The sequence below is a fragment of the Mustelus asterias genome, chromosome 14 (genome assembly GCF_964213995.1).
Source record: "Mustelus asterias chromosome 14, sMusAst1.hap1.1, whole genome shotgun sequence".
NCBI classification, from domain to species: domain Eukaryota; kingdom Metazoa; phylum Chordata; class Chondrichthyes; order Carcharhiniformes; family Triakidae; genus Mustelus; species Mustelus asterias.
The window spans coordinates 21,627,200-21,649,868 of NC_135814.1; the positions used below are offsets into that span (position 1 = coordinate 21,627,200).

Consider the following 22,669-nt stretch of genomic DNA (forward strand, 5'->3'; position numbering starts at 1 on the left):
CCCAATTATTTCTTCCACGTCTAAATCAAAGTAACTGGGTTGCAGTCTCGCAGATCTTACTGCCCACCTCAGAATACATCTGGTGGAACATTATTCAAGATAGAGAGAGTAGTGGGGGGAAAGGCAAGTGAGAACAGCAGCATTTACTGCAAGTTGTTGCTAAACAGAGGTTACCATAGTTTTAAAGTTTATTTATTAGTGCCACAAGTGGGCTGACATTAACACTGCCATGAAGTCACTGTGAAAAATCCCCTTGTCGCCACACTCCGACACCTGTTCGGGTACACCAAGGGAGAATTTAGCGTGGCCAATGCACTTAACCAGCAGGTCTTTCAGACTGTGTGAGGAAACCGGAGCACTTGGAGGAAACCCACACAGACATGGGTAGAACGTGAAAACTCCACACAGTGGCCCAAGCCAGGAATTGAACCCGGGTCTCTGGCGCTGAGGCGCCAGTGCTAACCACTGTGCCACCGTACCGCTCATAAGCACAATGTAATTCAAGATTAGAGATGACAGGAAAGGACTGTATATCAATGAGTTATTTAATGAGGATGCTCTATTTATATGATGGCTTTTAAAAATAAACGGTGCAATGGAAGAAAACTGAAAGAAAGTGAAGATCTTTCACATTTATGGTGAGAGAGGTACTCAAGTTAAACGTGGCAATTTAGTTAATACACTCGTGCTTCCGTGGTTTGTGAACTTCCAATCATTTCTGAGGCATTTATACAGAATGTGCCTACATGATTAACGTTAGTGAAGCATTTCTGCGAGAAGGGCTGTATTTTTAGCTTTTTAATCTCAATTCCTGTGGCATATAACATCAATAAAACTCAAGTGGTATGGGGCCTCACAATGGCCAAAAGTACTAAATTGTAAGACATAAATGCTGCCAAGTTGTCCTAAAATTAGCCACTGTATTAAAATCATTATATTAGACAACCCAGTATTTAATTCAAACACCCATGAACCTGTTTGAACCGTAAAATTGAATTTGTATTGAGTTTTGAGATCTAATTACATCTTTTCCAGTCACACAAAATAAAATAAGCACTAATGATAATCAGAATTGCCAACAATACAAATATAGTGTCTGTGCCGCTGATGAATCAACCAGTCCCATCCATCACTGTGTTGCTACAATCTGTACTTCAGATCCATGACAGCTTCATAGAAGCTTTGGCAAATGAGTCAATGTTCTTTGCCAACCCGGTACCACGAAGGAAAACAATTAAAGTTAAAAATCCAACAACTGTTGGAGATTGCCTTTCATTGTTCTTCTCTACAAGCTTTAAACAAGCAAATTAATGTACATGACTTTTCTTCTATATTAGTCCTCTCCGCCATGTCACACGCTGTAGAAAATGTGATGACCACTTCTTCCAATTACAAAATACAAATAACTATACTAGTCATAAATAGTACATCTTTTAAACTCGATTTGAAGAGGTTTAAAAATAGGCTTGCATTAGGATTCCTATTTTACCATGAAATGTTGGTAAAGAATGGCTCCACAAGCAGAAATTCAAGTATGAGTGACCAGTTTTTAATTGTAAAGTAGGTGCAACATTATTAAAAATGTTACAACACTGCACGACCTGTAATGCTCACAATATTTACAATTAGTGTCCTTTACATGAAACCATAAAACCCTAGAGAGAATTTGCATGGACTGGAACAAACTACTCCTATCACCCACATAAATGCCATCAACCAATTAAAATCAAGTGCACAAAATACTTTACATATGCTACTAATGTAAAGTATACATGTGAGAAAATACAAAACGATTAGATAAATGTCAAAACAAAGAGCAAAGTTGTCATTACAAGACAGTTTAGGAGTAAAGCAAAGAAAGGCAAAATTAAATATAAAAGCACGCACCTTTGATGAATAAAACATTTGTTTTGACATAAAACAGCAGAAAAGCTGACTGATAAGAAAACACAGACAACAATACCATCAAAACAGAACACATCAATTCAGAATGGGAAAAAAAGTGAAGGAAAAAAGAAAGACTTCATTTTACATGGAGTTTGCATGTAGGACTGTAGTAGACCTCCATGCCATTGCACAAAAGACAAGATTTCTAAACAGAATAGAAATGAACATTGGCGGTGTGAAGTGTCTGCCATAATTAAGTTATCACATAACCATGCCTCATCTGCTGTTAAATACAAAAACAGCATCTTGCATATAAAAGCTTTAAGCGGCATTTTTATTTATCCTCTTTACACTGGTAGTCTCTTGTATGTGTACTCAATAGAAACCAAAGAATTTTGTACACTATTTTGTACAAGAAAAGATAAACTGTGCATTAAGTATGCTTGTACATGACAACTTTATACAGTATTTACAATTTGATATTACCATGAAATTTTGCATATCTATATACACAATGAAAAATCATCAGAAACATTTGGACTGTTCAGTTTTTGATATTCTTGATCGCTCAGTACTGTAGAAAACGTCACTTCTTAGGCAAGCAGTAAATAAACTGTAACCATGATCTCACAAGGTTTCTGATGAGCTATCCAGCATATAATTTTTGCTCATTATTGAAGAAACACTGTACCACAGTTCAATAGCACCTTGTAGCATCGTGGATAATTAAGACTCTATATACACACAGTTCAACCCTATAACTCTATCAGTGATGAAGACTTTGAACGTTATCTGGAGATTTTCCGCCTCTTAGCTTTTGGTGACTTGACTTGTCTTTCCTTCTGAGGTGTCTGATGAACCTGTAAAATTAAACTGTAGATTAATTGTTTGAAATGAAGTAAATTTCTTGAAGGAGATTAAACAAAGTTAAATACAAATCTGAATAGTATGACAATTGAACATAGAATTCGGCTGGATTATTAAAGCCAACTTAGCAAGTACAGCATGACGATCAGAGTCTTTGCATATCCTAGATCATTCTTAGAACCAGCAGAAAACATTGGATCAATCCCAACTGGGGTGCAGTGAAAATCTTAAAATGGTTAAACTGTCAAAATTAATCTCAAATTTTCTCCTTTTCCTAAACTTTGAGCAGGTGAGAAGAGACTTGACGACACAAACCTAATGGAAGAATAGAACTCCCAACATTCGGCAACCGATAATTCCCCAGTGAATATATTTCTTGCTCATTGTATAACACACGAGTACAAATTCCTGATCCAAGCATAAAACCAGTTTTGCAAATATCTAAAAGCTTACCACAAAATTGAAATCATACGCCAGGTATTTTCACTTTTGAATAATCTATATATTTTTACAAGAATATCTTCAAATATTTTCTTGGAATATGGAACAAAAAATTCTGTTCATGGGTTGTTTTAATCAAGTTTACAGAAATACTGATCCAAGCACAACAAGCCTTGGAAATCTGACACTTAGCAGGATTCAACTATATATACAGAGTACTTCTAACATTTGCTTAAGATTAAACAAACATATTACTTCATAACTCAAAGAAATAAAGTCACCAGTTGGCAGTGAGTAAGGCATAAATAGTAAATAGAATATTTTTGCTATTTACCAGCTGTCTGGACAATAATCTGTTCTAGAAACTAGAAGCAGGAATAGGCCATTCAGCCCTTCGAGCCTGCTGATCAATATTCTGATCTCTCCTTCCCCCCCATATCCCTTGATCCCTTTAGCTCCAAGAGCTACATCTAATTTCTTCTTGAAATCAGGCAACGTTTTGGCCTCAACTACATTCTGTGGTAATGCATTCCACAGATTCACCACTCTGAGTGAAGAAGTTTCTCCTTAACTCAGTCCTAAAAAGGTTTATCCCTTATCCTCAAACTATGATTCCTAGTTCTGGACTCCCCCACCATTGGGAACATTATTTCCGGATCTACCCTGTCTAACCCTGTTAGAATTTTATAAGTTTCTATGAGATCCCCTCTCACTCTTCTAAACTCCAGTGAATATAATCGTAACCAACTTAGTCTCGCTTCATAAAACAGACCTGCCATCCCAGGGATCAATCTGATAAACCTTCACTGTACTCCCTCAAAAGACAAGGACATCCTTCCTCAGATAAGGACACCAAAACTGCATACAATACTCCAGGTGTGGCCTCACCAGCACCCTATTCAATTGCAGCAAAATATCCCTATCCTCAAATCCTCTCGCTATGAAAGCCAACATACCATTTGCCTTCTTTACAGCCTGCTGTACCTGTGTGCTTACTTTCAGCAAATGATGCACGAGGATTCCAAGGTCTTGTTAAGGAACCACCTCTCTCAATTTACACCCATTCAAGTAATAATGTCTTCCTATTATTGCTACCAAAGTGGATAACCTCATATTTATCCACATTATACTGCATCTGCCATGCAGATACCCACAACACTCAGCCTGTCCAAATCACAGTGAAGCATCTTTGCATCCTCCTCACAGCTCACCCTCCCACCCAACTTTGTATCATCTACAAGTTTGGAGATAATACATTTAGTTCCCTCTTCCAAATCATTAATATGTGAACAGATCCCTGTGGAAGCCTACTAGTCACTGCCTGCCCAACAGAAAAATAACCATTTATGCCAACTCTTTGCTTCCTATCTGCTAACCAGCTTTCTATCCATCTCAAGACATTACCTGCAGTCCCATGTGCTTTAACTTTACATAGTAGTCTGTTATGAGACACCTTATCAAAAGTCTTCTGAAAGTCTAAATAAACCACATCCACTGGTTCTCTTTGGTCAATTTTACTAGTTACATCCTCAAAGAATTCCAATAAATTTGTCAAGCATGATTTCCCCTTTCTAAATCCATGCTGACTTTGTCTGATTATACCACTGCCTTCCAAATGCCGAGTTATAAAATTCTTGATAATAAGACTGTAGCAACTTCCCCAGTATTAATGATGTTGAGCTCACTGGTCTACAGTTCCCTGTTTTCTCTCTACCTCCCTTTTTGAATAGTTATTATGCTATTATTCTAATTTCGATGAGCAACAGAATAACGTGTGCAAAGTTCTTTTAAATTTGCTTAATTGGCAGATAATTAAATAGTCGAATCACTCTGTCCCTGATATGAACTTCAGGAGTGAAGAATGGGAACAGGATCGTTATCAGCTGGAGCAAGGGAATCCACTGGCATGAGGTACATAGTGCGTAGGGACATCCTATGGTTGTGAAAGATGCTTTACTGTATGAATACAAGTTCCTTCTTCTTAGGCATGGAGCAATAACACAGACATATGTGAACTATAGACATGGGAAAACAGCAAAGACTCACATTTATTTATCCCCACAGTAATCTCTCAAATCTCTCTCAGCATTGAATTATTCTTGAAGTATTGTTACTTGTGTTGGTAAAGGCAGCAATCATGTTGCAAACAGAAACATCTTGCAAACAACAATGAGAAGTGTAACATGTTAACTTGATTTTGGTGGCATTGATTAAGGAAGGAATGTTGGCCATCCCACTGGGAATACTTCCATGGCTTCTTAGTATGCAAATAAGCCACTGGAAGAGCGTGACCAGTCCTTGGTTTAACATCTCATCTGAAGAACTGCCACATCAATAATGCATTATTGCAATAATGAATACTCCCTTTGTAATGCATACACAGTAGAGACTAAATTGTGCTTGAGTTGAGTTGAGTTGAGTTGGGGGGGGCGGGGGGTGGGAGAGAAACTAATACATTTCTCACCCAGAATAAGAATTTGATGAACTGGGCCAAGCAGACAAACCATGATGATCAAGATGTTTGTAATTGCTAAACAAGATCAAATCCAATCCACAAACAACATCTGCAAGACAAGTGAAACGGAAAACTCAGCAATCGCAACATGGTTGGGGCCCAGAGAAAAGTGGCTTGTTTTCATTAAGGGAGAGCAGCTGTTTTTTGACATTATGTATGCAATGTTTTTAAGGTAACGTTAACGTGTCCGAGTTACATTTGGCATCTCTTGATTTTGCAATAGTAACAGTATGACCAATAATATTCAGATATACGCATGAGCACATTAGAAGACTGAACATGAGATGCTTTACTTTCCTGGAACTAAAGACATTTCAGACGCTCTTCAATTCCATTGCCACAAAAAACATGTACATTTCAATATCATCCTAAACCAGTTGTCTGAAAATGGTTGAACTCATTCCAGTGTTTTGATCACTGATCAACAGTGGAAAAATACAGAACATAAATACCAACCACCAGCAAGGAAGGCCGGCCTTTATGTACAGGTTAAAGCCCATCCATCAATGTAGTACATAAAATACCTTGGTTATTCCCATGTACCAAATTTTCTTCATTTGGTACTGCAGACCTCCCTTTTTGTAATCTTGAGCATGATCTTCAATGAGTAACGCTTAGGATATTAAGATGTTATGGCTCAAATGGCATTAACAACATCACATGCCAAATTGCAACTAGGAAAGTTGAGTACGCGCTTTAAAATTTCAACTCAAAATACTTGTCAAAAATTTCACTGTATAAATAGGATATTCCACAGCCACCTGTGTGATACAAAACACTTCCAGTTTATAGATCAAACGGGCACACTTTTAACTTTGTTTTTCTTAATTGCACTCACTGTATAATGTTTCACGTCAAGAGCTGTGGTATTCTCCATTTATACTGAAACATTTCCAATGTTCCAATTCACTTACCATGTAACTGAATGGAATAACACTCCCATTATGACATTACTGCTTTCACATAATGAAAATCCAAGTGCTAATCTTTCATCGTTTAGCCCAGAAGGAGCAGCGGAATGTGCTTCACAAATCAATGGCAATCGTTGTCAGAGTCATAATGCACTTAATCTCTGTCTGCACACTGAGTGAATCTTTTAAATATACTTCTTAAAAGTGTTCATTTCAGTTCAGCTACAGGAATGCGTCTCAGGAGCAGGGTCTTTTTTTTCTCAAGGTAGGCAGCTCGATTCAGGTCAGGTTCACAACCTGAAGAAGCAGAGAACGCAGTAAATTGAAATTCAACTACAATTCAGGAAACCGTTTCAGGATCGCAAGCTATTTAGGAGTGTGTACAGTGTTAGTACACAATCAGTTTCAAGATCACAACTTGCTGCTTTCTCAGTTTCAACAATCTGTCAGTCAGCAAAACTCAGCCAGCTCCTGATGCAGTGACAGCTCTGAAACCCTGATGTGTTGAAATGTCGTCATTTAAGGACACATTTTCATAATGCCCATGTATTATTTATAAATCTAACATTTTATAAATGTCTAACATGTGAAGCAAATGAAGAGAATGGGGTACAACCATGGAATTATTTTTTTGGAATATTCGCTAAATTAACTGGAAGGTTAGTCTACTATTTTTAGATTTCAATGTAGAAGCATCATTGACTGCACTACAAATGGGGTAAAGCAATTTAATAAAAGGACATATACTTTCTGACACTGTAATTGAAATATTGGCCACACTTAAAATAAAAACATAAACCAGTTCAAGATTGATGATCCAAAACAACATGCAAAAATGCACTGAAAGAGGATTAATGGTAAAATGGTCCTGAATAGTTAGAAAAGCTCAACTGGTTTCAACTATGTTGAGTTCAATCCACTTAAATCTAATTTTTTCTACTCCCGGTACATCAGTCTTTGACCTTCATTCATGCACCAAATTTTCACTGTTGCTTTGCAAGCATATCAACATATCTAAGCATAGTCCTGAATATATTCAGAGCTAAAAAAAACAATTTGGAACTTTACGCTGTTACTGGGCAATGCTCCAAATAAATGGGGTAATTTTATTGATTAATATTCCTGTGCTTCATCAAGTTACAGTGTACATGTGATTTACAGACATTTTATCCCACTCAGATAGGGAGGGAACAGTGGGATTAGCAGAATTGGTCTTGCAGAGAACCTGAACTAATATGACCAGTTGAATAGCCTCCTGTGCTGCAACCAGTGACGTTAACATTCTATGATGACTCACATGGGGCCTCTTGTATATGTTTTTGCAAAGTGGGGAGGTGGGGATGGATGGAGTTGGGAAACAGACATTTTCTGCTCATTTAGTTGATGTTTATATTCTATTTTTAAGCTCTCTTAAATCAGTTTATTTAACCTAAAAAAATACTCTCCATAAATCCCATTGGCCATCTTGAACTTTTTCTAAAGTTTGCGCAAGGATTACATTTGATGCACATATGATAAAGCCTTCAGGAAACAGACGAGAAAATTTCATGTGAGAATGCTTTGTTAATTAAAAAAAGCTTTGGAAATATAATAAACTGAATTGTGATAGGAAGAAAAAATACAGATACATTATTACCACTGTAATCTAAAGGTAGATTAGAATCAAGACTACTCATTGAATTCAGACTTTCTTTGAAGACTCGGTTAAAAAGTTTAATACTGTATTTATTGTTCTATTCTTAAACATGATTAGTTGATTAAGAAATGCATCCTATTAAATGGAACATCTCAAAGACCTAATGCAGAATAAGTGAGTCACTGATTGAATAATAAAATTAAGCATAAACTAGTGGACCTCTTGGTGGATAGAGTATTTCAGCAGGAATTTATTTTCAGAGGTAATGGGCTCAACAGTCGGGCAAGTCTGCCATTAAACTTAGTTTGGTTTAACTTATAGAGGAGGCTGTGGCGTAGTGGTATCATCACTGGACTTGTAATGCAAAGACCAAGAGTCTTTAATGATACCTCTTAAATGGCATCAGGGATAGGCAATAAGAGCTGATCTAACCAGCATCCCATGAACAAATAAAAAAAAAGTAATTTAAGACCATAAGACATAGGAGCAGAATTAGGCCACTCGGCCCATCAAGTCTGCTCCGCCATTCAATCATGGTTGATATTTCTCATCCCCATTCTCCTGCCTTTTCCCCATAACCCCTGATCCCCTTATCAATCAAGAACTTATCTATCTCTGTCTGAAAAACACTCAATGACCTGGCCTGCACAGTCTTCTGCGGCAAGGAGTTCCACAGATTCACCACTCTCTGGCTGAAGAAATTCCTCCTCATCTCTGCTTTAAAGGATCGTCCCTTTAGCCCGAGGTTGTGCCCTCTGGTTCTAGTTTTTCCTACTCATGGAAATATCCTCTCTACGTCCACTCTATCCATTTAAATCAGCGCAAAAAAAAGCTTGTGTTAATCAGAACTAAAGTAAATGTATATGAAAGAGATGCTAATTACCAGTAATCCTCTCTACAGGTATTTAACTATCATCTCTAAATATCTTCAGTTTAATCCACTAAATTACTCAATTCAAATTGTGTATAATTAATTTTCTCTTACAAATTTCCATTTTGTTATTTAATTCAAATTATTTGAAAGTCAATTTTTAAACTTCAAATATGACTCTGAAATATCATTTGTATACTTTATTTACTCGAAGTTACCCTGGAGGCTCAAGCCTGCTTATAAAACAAAGGGCTTCATCAAAGTACAGACTTTGGGGACGACTCTCCGGCAGCATTGCACCAGAGACAGCAAATCCTGCTGTGTCAGAAAATACTGGGAGAGCCCTGAAACGGGATTTGCAGCAGGCGCCAAACAATTCGTGATGTTCCAGGGCTGCCCTAGCGAGGAACCGGATTAGCATTCATTTAAATAGATTTTAACGTGCATAGGCATAAGACCATAAAACATAGGACCAGAATTAGGCCACTCGGCCCATTGAGTCTGCTCCGCCATTCAATCATGGCTGATTTGTTTCTCATCCCCATTCTCCTGCCTTTTCCCCATAACCCGATCCCCTTATTAATCAAGGATCTATCTCTGTCTTAAAGACAATAAATGACCTGGCCTCCACAGCCTTCTGCGGCAAAGAGTTCCACAGATTCATCACTCTGGCTGAAGAAATTCCTCCTCATCTCTGTTTTAAAGGATTGTCCCTTCAGTCTGAGGTTGTGCACTCTGATTCTAGTTTTTCCTACTAGTGGAAACATCGTCTCCATGTCCATTCTATCCAGGCCTCACAGTATCTTATAAGTTTCAATAAGATTCCCCCCTCATCCTTCTAAACTCCGAGTACAGACCCAGAGTCCTCAACCGTTCCTCATATGACAAGTTCTTCATTCCAGGGATCATTCTTGTGAACCTCCTTTGGACCCTTTCCAAGGCCAGCACATCCTTCCTTAGATATGGGGCCCAAAACTGTTCACAATACTCCAAATGAGTCTGACCAGAGCCTTATACAGCCTCAGAGATACATCTCTTGTATTCTAGCCCTCTCGACATGAATGCTAATATTGCATTTGCCTTCCTAATTGCCGACTGAACCTGCACATTAACCTTAAGAGAATCTTGAACAATGACTCCCAAGTCCCTTTGTGCTTCTGATTTCCTAAGCATTTTCCCATTTAGAAAATAGTCTATGCCTCCATTCCTCCTTTTCCACATTGTATTCCATCTGCCACTTCTTTGCCCACTCTCCTAACCTGTTCAAGTCCTTCTGCAGATCCCTCCTGCTTCCTCAATACTATCTGTCCCTCCACATATTTTTGTATCATCTGCAAACTTAGCAACAGTGCCTTCAGTTCCTTCCTCCAAATCGTTAATGTATATTGTGAAAAGTTGTGGTCCCAGTACTGACCCGAGGTACACCACTAGTCACCGGCTGCCATCCCGAGAAAGACCCCTTTAACCCCACTCTCTGCCTTCTGCCAGTTAACCAATCCTCTATCCATGCCAGGATCTTATCCTTAACACCATAGGCACTTAACATATTTAACAGTCTCCTATGCGGCACTTTGTCAAAGGCCTTCTGGAAATCTAAATAAATCACGTCCACTGGCTCTCCTTTATCTAACTTCCTTGTTACCTCCTCAAAGAACTCTAACAGATTTGTCAGACATGATCACCCCGTAACAAAGCCGCGCTGACTCAGTCCTACTTTATCATGAACTTCCAAACACTCTGCAATCTCAGCTTTAATAATGGAGGCTTGTCGCTGAACCTGGAAACGTGTAATGTTCCTCCCCGTCGGTGTGATGTGGCACCAGCAGGAATTAAGTCTGGTCCCCACAAACGTAGACCAGATGTAATGTCCACATTGGGGGGCCGGGGGTCGCTCAGAGATCATTGTAGCCCCCAAGTGATCGCGGGCATAGCAGGGCAGTGCCAGAAAAGGGAATCTTCAATTTTACTTTGAGATTGGGGCGTTCCTTAAAAATGGTGCCTCATGGTGAAGCTGGGCTTGCCAGTGTGTTCAGGTTCCGCCACACTCAAAGATGGCGCAAAACATGTTCCCTTTCAAAAAAAAGGCAAAGTTTGGGAAGATCCTGTAGCAAAACCTGTCTGTTATCCTGCCGGTTTTCTGACTGAACCTAATACGACCGTTTTTTCGGTGAATTCTGCCCTTTTGTAGTTAAAAGAACAAAATGTTCTGGTGAACTGAATAGTTCTTAGTATACTTATTAGCAAAAGGACCTTTTGCAAGAGACCTAGCCGCTTACAAAATCCAGTTATATTTCAGTCCAATCCAGCAATGTGTCACTTAGATATTAAGTCTGTGTACAAGGAAGTGTACAGATGTGATTGTGAGAGGGTCATGATTGAGTGTAGCTGAGTATTCATGTACAATGCAAAATATTGCACTACAAAGCAATATAGCGCAGAGATATCCACTTTTTCTTTTTGATATGCATGGGAAATGGATGGTGAAAGGGATAAGAGTAGGATCTGCAGAGCTGAGGGGCAATTCAACTCAGCACATATGCTTTGAAACATTCCAGTTTTAAATAATCACCATAGAGTTTTACAGCACAGAAGAGGCCCTTCAACCCGTCATGTCGGTGCCAGCCATCAAATATCATAAAAATCATAGAATCCCTACAGTGCAGGAGGCCATTCAGCTCATCGACACTGCACCAACAACAATCCCACCCAGGCCCTATCCCTGCTTAGTTACCCTGCTAATCCCTCTAACCTATCACACCCCAGGGCACTAAGGGTTAATTTAGCATGTCCAATCAAGCTAACCCACACATTTTTGGACTGTGGGAGGAAACCGGAGCACCTGGGGGAAACCCACACAAACACGGGGAGAATGTGCAAACTCCACACAGACATCGACCCAAGTCGGGAATCGAACCAGGGTCCCTGGAGCTGAGGGGCAGCAATGTTAACCACTGTGCCACCGTAAATATCTATCTATTCTAATTCCATTTTCCAGCACTTGATTCGTAGCCTTGTATGCTATGGTGTTTCAACTGCTCATCTAAATGCTTCTTAAATATTATGAGGGTCCCTATCTCCACTACTCTTTCAGGCAGAGAGTTCCAGATTCCCACCACCTTTTGGGTGAAAAAGCTTTTCCTCCCATTTCCTATAAAGCTCCTGCCCCTTATCTTCAGTCTATGCCCCCTGTTTATTGACCCCTCTACTAAGGGGAAATGTTTCTTCCTATCTATCCGATAGAAACATAGAGAAAACATAGAAAACTACAGCACAAAACAGGCCCTTCGGCCCCACAAGTTGTGCCGAACATATCCTTACCTTTTAGGCCTACCTATAACCCTCCATCCTATTAAGTCCCATGTACTCATCCAGGAGTCTCTTAAAAGACCCGATTGAGTTTGCCTCCACCACCACTGATGGCAGCCGATTCCACTCGCCCACCACCCTCTGTGTGAAAAACTTCCCCCTAACATTTCCCCTGTACCTACCCCCCAGCACCATGTCTCTCATAATTTTGTACACTCAATCAGGTCCACCCTCAGCCTTCTCTGCTCCAAGGAAAACAACCCCAGCCTAACCAGCCTCTCTTCATAGCTGAATAGTAAATGACATACAGTATGTTATACGTCTAGAGGTAATAAACATAATTTGGACTTAAAAACAATCTTACGATGAATAAATAGACAGCTGATCATAATACAACTTAGCTTGGCTTTCAGTGCATTCCTCCTTTTCACACAATAATATGTGTAAGAATAAGCGTGAAGTGTAAGAATGTCACTCAGTCCATTAACTCCATTCTGTGGAGTCCAAGTTTGATTATTCCCCCTAACTCATTAGATTCTCAATACAAATAACTTTCCTATTGTCAGACTGCAGTTCACCAGGAACTGTGGTATTTCATCACTCAAACTAAGAAATGGCAAACCCAACAGACAGCAAGAGTGTTTACCCAAAAAAAGGTCAAGGGCCTCCACAAATTAGGCATTGCGTGAAACATAGAAAATAGGAGCAGGAGTAGGTCATTCATCAGTTTGAGCCTGCTCTTCCATTCAATATGATCATGGCTGATCCTTTATCCCAATGCCATAATCCCATCCAGGTGCGGGGATTATAATGCTGAGTTACTCTACTTGTTGCTTCCAATGCAGGTGGCATGCATATTTTGTGTTGCCTGCAAATTTAAACGATTGCAGCATGTGCACAGCATTAAGTACACTGTTGAGTACCGGGCTCAAAATACATTTTTTTTCTTTCTTCAAATGCTGTTTTTGAGAAAAATGACCGCCTAGCTCGATTTTTGAGGGCTCCTTTTTCATTTTTACTCATTCCCCCACGAGGTGATGTCGTTGCACTGTAACATTACCTTCTGTATTTGTGTTTTTATTAGTGTTTCCTTCTTTAGATAGAAAAGATAGTACAAACACCAAATGAAAAATTGTGCAAACTGCAAGGTACTAGAGAGAAAGACTTATGGGCACTCAATGTCAATCCATGTCCTTCCTGATGTCATATCTTAATCAATTCAGCACTCAGACCCATCACAGTTTAGTGTTAAGATTGCCCAGACCTTGCTTGCCTGATGTAAACCAATGAAAGTTTAAATACAGTATGATGATTGTTGCAATGGTATTGGTTGCATAACATATCTATTAAGGAAGTTTGTGTAGTATTTGGTATGTTAAAGTCTTTATTAATTACTTGTAATTATATACAAATATAAATGGTAGAGGCAAGGGGCTATCTCCATGTCTAGATCAGAACACACATTTGTTCAACATCACACTAACTCTAGGTTTGGATCATGTGTCTTCGTACATCACTGTACGGGCGGTACTGTACTTAATCCCTCATTAACCGTGGCTACACCAGGCCCTTATACTACATTTTAAAAATAAAACATAATTTGTTGGCTTTTGTTATGCCTATTGATCACTTTCTCAGTGTCATTACTTCTCTTGCTCCTCAACTTCCATGTATTCTTCAAAATCATGGTTGATTTCCTTTTCTTTATGCTTAGCTGCTGGAAGTGCAACATGAGAGGTTGATGTTTCTTCAGATAAGGTAGCTGATGATTGCCAGCACCTACTGTATGGCCGAAATGTGGTCTTCTCACTTACTTACTTGCTTTGTACTACCTGGCTACGTTGATCCTGTATCAGAGTATTATACAGTATCAGAGGGGTTCTCTTGGGAGATCATCATGAAGTTGTCAAGGTTTGCATAACAAGACTGACCATTCACTCTGGATTTTGTTCATAAGGGAGAAGTCCCTCTCTACTTTGGCTGTGATCAATGGTATGACCTGTATGATTTCAAATAAAGAGCCTACTCTGCAAAGCATGCCATGGCTTTGCACTGTAGCATTTTTGGTCTATCTTCTCGCAAGGATAACTGGCTTCCTCTGGTGCAAAGTGTTCCAGCAGCACTTTTACATTGGCACCCCCATAGTCTTTCAATGCCTGTGACCAAATTTTCAGATCAAAGTTGTCACAGTTTTAAGGATCTTGCCGGTTGACAATGAAACAAATTGCTATCACAGGCAGTGAACTAGAGGCTCAATCTTGTTTCTGAGAGATTGGGAGAAGTCAGCTTCACCTTCTACAACTTGTTTCAATTCAATAACTTTGCAGATGCCCTCATGACACTCATCTCTGATGGATCACAACATGGGACCATCACATTCCTGTCATGTCCTGGAGGACATATTGGACCATAACACTGGCAACTACCTCATGTAGGCTTGTCAATCTGGAAGAGAGAGAGATGTGAAATAGCTCTTTTAAAACAATGCCGTATGGAGAGAAACTTGCAGTAAATGAGCTTCTTGACCATTTCTCTTGTTTTAGAAACATCTTTCTTGACCACAGCCTGCTACTTATTGTCATTTAAATGGGCAACAGTGGGATAGTTCCTTTCCAATGTTACCAGCATTCGTCACCAATGATCAACATAACAAGTGTCCTCCACCTGTGTTGGTCTGATAATGGTTTCCTTAAGTTGGCTATTTTATTGAGTTCCTGAGGATGTCCGAGTGACTTTCTGTAAAATGATCTGTGTGAGGTTAAGAAGCCATTGATTTTTCTGAAGTAGCTTTTTCTGCACGTATCTTTGATGCCAAGTTCCAAGCAATGCACCACATAGTGGATTCCAATTAGCCACAGCATCTCAGCAGCCAGCTTTGTGAAGATTCCATCTCTCCAGATAAGGTTAACGCTAGTCCCATCTGCACCAAAGCCGATCAGATTTTTCTTCCGTTCTGGGATGCCCTGTCTGAACATCAGGTAGATTTGGTCCAGGACCCCAGCTGCCTTTGCACTCTAAGTCATGCATCCCAAAAAAAACCCTCATATATGAGGTACTATAGTTTATACACCAACTCTTTCTCCTTGCTGTTCCTGTCAATGCTGCCATCCATCTGAATGCTATATAGTGCACAGATTGCACCTGACTGTTGCAGCCCTGATGAATATCCTCAACCAAGTGAGTGAAGATACATGCTTGTGTTGGGTTCTTGTATGTTCCCAATATATTTCAGTGGTGAAACCCACAAAAAGAAAATTGGGGGGAAGAAAGCAAGATATTGGAACAAAGTGTTACAACACTAAACCCGAAATATACCCAAACAGCTGGCAATAGTCACTGTTGTAACAGCCATCTTCAAAGCAGCCAGCAGAACCATCCCAAAGGGATATCACCCCATTTGCATACCTTGCCTGGAAGGCATCGTCCTCACTATTCCAACAAAAGTGTCTTCCGGTGACCAGATGTGGCAGACTGATTAAATCACTGGACTGGGCTTGCAGGGTCAGAAGAGGCAACAAAGAAGCTTGACTTCGCCTGCTCAAGTCAAATGTTGGAGAATCCTATGCCACCTCAGAGCAGCCCAGAAACCATCTGTAAAATCAGGTAGTGAGCCACCTCTTTCATGTGGGAAGGACACTGCTGGAAAAATGAATGAAGGGAAATCCAGAGCAAGTAGAGATCCTTCCATCAGAAGCTCAATTCTAGATCTGAACCCTTTACCACACTGGAGTTGCTTGAAGTACTATAAAACATCAAGCAGGGCATTGCTGCTACTTATGACAACATCCTCCTTGAGTTCCAACAACATCCTGGCCCACAAGCCTGCTCCTTGTTGGCCCAAAATCTTTTCAAGGGTCATGTGAAAGAGAAGACTCCCACACGTCTAAAGTCATCAGCCTCAAAAAATCTGACAAAGACCCAAAATTGTCATCAAACTACTGGCCAATATCCCAGCTATCAGTACATTTTAAGGTAGTGGAGTACCTAATTCTATAGCACAACAAACCAGAAGTGGGAAACATCCTGAGTGTGGAACAATCAGGCTTTTGCCAAGGAAGAAGCATGTGAGCAGGTCTTCTCATTAACCACTTTGACTTTCAAAACAGGGGCAATTTCTCTTGACTTCATTGCAGTGTCTGATACAGTCAGGGACTTTGGCCTATTCATCCAAATATCTCCCTCCCTTGGTAACTGATGCTATTGAACTGCAACTCCAGGACAGAGGATTCAGAGCGTCCATGGGTGACAAGACTTTCTTGGAGAAAACAGACAAATGGACTAACCCAGGGTCTTTCTTAGCTCCAACTCTGTTAAACACAGTACACCAATGATCTACCCATCTGCTGTGGCATAAGCACAGACTTTCCTTGACCTGAAAGATGTATTAAATGACAAATGTTGCAAAGCTGGCTGACGACTGCCAGACATGGTGCCTACAGCTGAGCACGAATAAAACAGGTCTCCAGCAGATTCCACCTTCACAATGCTAAGAGGAAACTGAACATTATCCTGGATGGCCAGAGACTGAAGCACAATAGGGTAGTTCAGCCATGTTTATCTAGATGTCAGGCTTGACAGAACGTTCAAGGACAAACAGCGCATCGTAAGACTGCAGAAAAAATTAAAACCCACAACAACCTCCTTAGTAAACTGGTGGTATCTCATGGAATCACAGATCAAGACCCAAAGGACCTCTGCTCTTGCCATCACATATTCAACTGCAGAATACTGTGCCTCAGTATGGTACAAATCTGTCCACACCAAACTTATCAATGTGCAATTTAATTCAACAATGCCCATCATCAGTACTCTTTGATCAATTCCTGAAAAACGTTGCATGTTGTTTTCAAGATTCATGCCATATTATTTCTGGAGACTTGTTGCAAGAGAAGGACAGTAGGTAAATTAGAGCTCATGCTATGTCAGGTGGTAAGTTCCGTCGAACATTTAGACCATCTTCCCATATGCTTGTGCAGACATTTTCACACCAGGACTATCAGCTCTTTGTGAATAGTTTGATTTTTTTCATGTGTCCTTGTGACTTTAAGAACATAAGAAATAGGAGCAGGAGTAGGCCATCTAGCCCCTCGAGCCTGCCCCGCCATTCCATAAGATCATGGCTGATCTGAAGTGGATCAGTTCCACTTACCCGCCTGATCCCTATAACCCCTAATTCCCTTACCGATCAGGAATCCATCTACCCGTGATTTAAACATATCCAATGAGGTAGCCTCCACCACTTCAGTGGGCAGAGAATTCCAGAGATTCACCACCCTCTGAGAGAAGAAGTTCCTCCTCAACTCTGTCCTAAACTGACCCCCATTTATTTTGAGGCTGTGCCTTCTTTTGCTCTAGCTGTGTCATAATGCCAAATATTTCTTTATGTTCGTTGTGCCAAAGCTGAAAGGGTGAGAGCAGACTGCTCCCTTGACATTCTTCCGAGTTGGTGCATGACAGCATGCCCTGTGTATTTGCAATCTCCCATCACTGGTTCAATGCATCCCAATCCAGCCTGCGGGTATTTATGGTGCTTTCACTAGAAATGAGCTTCTTCTTCTTCTTCTTCATCTTCTCAGAGATGGTAAATTTAGTTTCAGAAAATGATACCTACAGCATATATGAAGTGTCCTTAGTGCTAATGGATTGTTCAGGTTTCGGTCAACCCAGAAAGCACCTAATTGATACCGATTCCAACATTCTGTAAATTACTGTGCAAGATGCATGTATGTTGGCACAACGCAATGTCTACAATATCTATTGTTTGAATTCAAGTGTGGTAAATAAACAACTTTCCAGAATGCAATCTAATGTGTATGGGGGTGACTTCTCTCAATATTTTGAATTTTTAAAATCTATGTCTTTGATTTTTCATGGGCTATTTTAGAACTTTCAAGGGCAAATTTGCCCCCATATTTTCAGACCTGGGTGAGTGGCTGCAAGTGCAAGTGGGGTGGGGTGGCTAGCATGAGTTATAATGAACTTGGACTATAAGCAATTCTTCCCTTCTTAAAGGGGAGGTGTATGGTGGCTGAAGCAGTTCTGGAAGTCATTGCACAACTGATTCTGACCTGCAAAAAAGGCAACATGGGACACAGGCTCCAACATTTTCTGATGTTCTATTGATGGCCTTGGTGCAAGAGATGGAGGGCGGAGATGCCATCTATCCAAAGGGGACTGGGATGCCCTCCAGGCCAAATTTGCAAAGTCAATCAATGCTAGCAATCTGGCTCCAAGGACTTGGATGCAATTCCGCAACAAGTTCAATCATGGCTCAGAATTAACATTTATAGCTTCATCTCACCCTCAATTAGCACTGTTACTAACCTCAAACCCACATCTCACACAAACTGCCAGTTATTCAACCATAATAGCCACATCACGCAAATGTATTGCAACACAATTCCTTCCCTTGCAAGATAAGACAAAAGCTGGCGCACAACCAGAGGCAGCAGCACTGAACCAACAGAGGACAGGCATGATATGTCCTTCCCCTGATGGAAGAAAAGGTGGTCACCTTCACTGGAGCAGCCATGACCCGAGATCATTGTTGATGAGGCTGAAAGCATTGAAGATGGTGCCATTCTCAACCCTAATCCTCCTCCTCACATACTATTTTTCCATTATCTTCCTGATTTACTTGTTACAGATGGGGTAAACATGCATCTCTTGCTTTTCCCTCCCCTTACCATAATCCTAGCCTGTCTCTTTTTCATTTCAGATACTCAAAAACTGCAACTTGGCTGGGCAGGAACAGCAATACGACACTGATGAAAAAGAATTATTAATCAATCTCACACTCATTGCTCAGATACTGATAGTGGTGTACTAAACACAATAGCTTAGAAACAGGAACTGTATGTGATTATAGGTTTGAGTGGCTTACAACCAGTGCTAGGGACAGGTAGAGCACAGGTAGCAGTTTGCAGGAGTGCCAGGTTGCACACACGTGCTGCTGCAGAGTACTTCGATGGTGCAGCCTGCAGAAGGAGGCTGATTGATATGCATAATGAAATGTTTGGTGGTCAAGCCAACCTCTCAGAAAGCCTAGTCACAATTAAGGAACATGGAAGTGTCCAGCACCAACTACACAGAGCTTTGTGTAGAGCTTGAAGCTCACCCATCTCACCATGGAAGTGGTGGCTAACTCCGTTAGCACACTTGTGGACCAATTGATGTAGAATGTGATGGTTGAGTTTTAGCTTCCATTGCAGCACAAACAGAAGTCACTCAAGGTCTGGCTGCTGCAAAGGAAACACATACTAAAGTCAGGTAAGCTCAGCCAGCTGCCATCATAGTTGTGGATTTCAATATTTAAAAGGACTTGGTGGCAAATGCTGTCCAGTAATCCTCAAGGTTACGAGGATCTCCAAAGTGCTGTCCTGTGGACAGAATTTGTCCTCTCACCATTGCCACTGTACGACTGCCCTTGCTGTTGTCTGTCAACCTTTCAACCAGTCAGCCTAGACTACTGGCACTCACACGATCCAAAGTCGTACCAGAGCTGCTCAATGAACACTAAGCAAATGCTCAATGTTATTTGTTGATATTTGTATTGAACAGTGTATGGTTCGATTTATAAATTTGGTTTGGAATATTTATTTTATGTTGGCTTTTGATTTCACATTGTGACTAAGCAGACAATGAATGACCAGTAACACAGGTAAAGCAAAGTATGGGACTGTTAGTGAATGGGGAATTGGGGTTTTGTTTATGGCTATCAAGCGAGATGAGTCAATTACTGACAGCTAAGCAGAGTGAAGATGAAACAAAAACAAAATATGCTGGAAAATCTCATCAGGTCTGAGCACCTGTGGAGAGAGAATAGAGCTAACGTTTCGAGTCTGAATGACTCTTAGTCAGCACCAGCTGAGCAAACCTGCACTTCCAACCGATGAATCTTGTGATCACAGATCAAAAAGGGTCACAATATGCAACCTTGATTTTTCCAAAATGTGTTCTTGGCGATTGAGACTCAGCCAGCATGCATGGAAATCACTGCTTCTGTGCTACATTTATCTAAATGGCATGGTGTTAGCTGCATTTTAGACAATTTACGGAAATATTCTCTTTAGTGATTGAGTTTAAAACCATGATGACACATCTTATGCTACAAAATATTGAATATAAAAGTGACAATGTTTATTGCAGTAATGTGAAATATTGTGTGCAGCCTTCCCTTACAAGTTTGGTGACAGCAGTCTTGAAGAAGCAGCGACTGATGAAGCTGGGCAGAACAGCGATGGATGAAACTACACAGATAAATACAAATATTATTGAACAAAAAAAGTGGCGTTGAATAGCAAAGAGTGAAACAGAGATTATAGGAAGAGAGTATTAATCAACTTGGTGCTAAGCATGTTCAATTGTTGCAGAACAGCAATCAAACCAAACAGAATGCTGAATTGCATTTAAAAAATAGACTGTCAGCTGGAGGAAGTCAAGCTTCAACTCGAGAGCGCTCTGAACAACTGCACATGGATGTCCAGTTCTGATCAGCTGGACACATTCAAACTTGGAGGCTGTGCATAAAAATTCACAAAATTGATCTCTTGCATCAGGATACTGCATCTTTCATGAGAAATGACTGAAGAAACTTGGTCTTTGAACCTTGATATGAGGCTAATGGGGAAACCACAAGTGGTTCAGGAAGCGTTACTCTTCACGATTTCAAATTAAGTGTTGAATTTCGGACACAAAGCCTAAATTAAGAAAGTTCAAATTGGGTAAAGGTAAATTTGAATGCCAACAATGTCAGGGACATTTCCTTCAAACAATCCACATGTAGAATGGATTTTTAGGCTGAGTAATGGAGTCTTAAATACTGGAATACGTTAAGAGCTTAACTGTTATATTGAGGTACTTTCTAGATTGATATGCTTGAATGGGTCTTTTTCCTCATCTATCTTCTGAATAGGGATTTTTAAATTTATTCAGCAAATGGCAAGAATGGATACTTTCTCTTCTTGATACTTAATGTTAGTGGTGAGCATACACAAAAGTCAAAGGAAACACTGATCAGATGCATAGTAAAGCACTGCTAACTTTTAGGATGGCGGCAACTCCACATTCCATGGGCTGGCTAATTTTTCTTTTCAGTTAACTTAGTATGATCATGGAACAATTTGTACTTAAACAATGCTATAAATGCATTGGTGTCACTTCACTAAAAAGTGATCAAGTTAACCATAATTTTGTTTGAGCACAGATATTTTGGTTGCTTAGTAATTGGTCAGAAATCCAGGAAAGTGGATGCCATTGAAATAAGTTGGCTCTTTAGTAGCACCCTAGGATTGAACATCCAAACCTCAAAAGAATATCTTACAATGAAATAAATTCTATCCTCTACACCATTTGTGAAACTGCCAATATGTACCACATTGTAAAGGGTTTTGTAGATTCACCTCATTGTCAAACAAACTCAATTGCTCACTACCCACCCACAGTGTGTTCAAAAGTTTGAGCAACTTTAAGAGGGCTCTCCTATGGTATCTTGTGCTGTCCCACAAAGCCATATATTGCTATGAACAGTTTTAGTGTATACTTTGAATTGCTCCATAATGGTTTCAGGATCAAAACAAAGCAAATGTGCAGTGCAACAATATGCAGGAGCATAAGTTGAGAATGTGACATCAGGTACAATACCAATGTGCCCCCTGGTTGTTTAAAAAAAAAACTGGTGGTTAAGGGAATCACTCCACAAAACACCATGCATCTTGAAATATTTATACTTGCTTGGAATTTTGATTCAAGATGACAGAAAGGACCAGATTTGAATATTCATCCCTTATGGTTATACACCATGACCAATTTTGGAATTGGTCATTTGTTAGTTTGTTTGTCTGAGATTGTTGAAAGCTCCACTGACCACATGCATACTCTTAAGACAATGAAGCAAGATTTGGGGAAAAATAATGGAAAAATGGAGGAATATCTGGGCCATGTGATCACTATTTTGATTTACATTGGGTTATACAAAATGTTGGTTAACTACAATTTAAAAAGGAATTTATTTACTGTCAACTAAATAAATAAAAACCTTATGCATACAACAACTTGACTTGAACAAAATTATGTAAGGACTAAAGGTAACTTAATCTTCAAAGTATATCCCAAGCCACGAACAGTTCTTACATCTTCAAAGAGTTGTCTGCAGAAGAAATGGGGTTGGGATGGGAGCTGCGCACTGTTACAATTTGCTTTCAAATAAATTCGCATCTTTTAAAGATCAAAAGTAA

General features: G+C 39.9%; 1 protein-coding gene across 7 annotated transcripts in view; it reads right to left on the reverse strand.

Moving 5' to 3' along the window:
- Window positions 1-980: 980 nt before the first annotated feature.
- The window catches only part of mbd5 (methyl-CpG binding domain protein 5), a 215,736-nt gene continuing 194,047 nt past the window's right edge, over window positions 981-22,669 (reverse strand). For 5 of the 7 annotated variants that reach the window (XM_078227996.1, XM_078227997.1, XM_078227992.1 and 2 more), the window contains one exon: window positions 987-2,747. In XM_078227996.1, coding sequence (XP_078084122.1) covers window positions 2,676-2,747 — 72 coding nt within the window. In that variant the 3' untranslated portion in view covers window positions 987-2,675. Of the gene's footprint in view, window positions 2,748-6,624; window positions 6,919-22,669 lie in introns of all 7 variants that reach the window. The other 2 variants (XR_013499496.1, XM_078227995.1) reach the window with 2 other exon arrangements.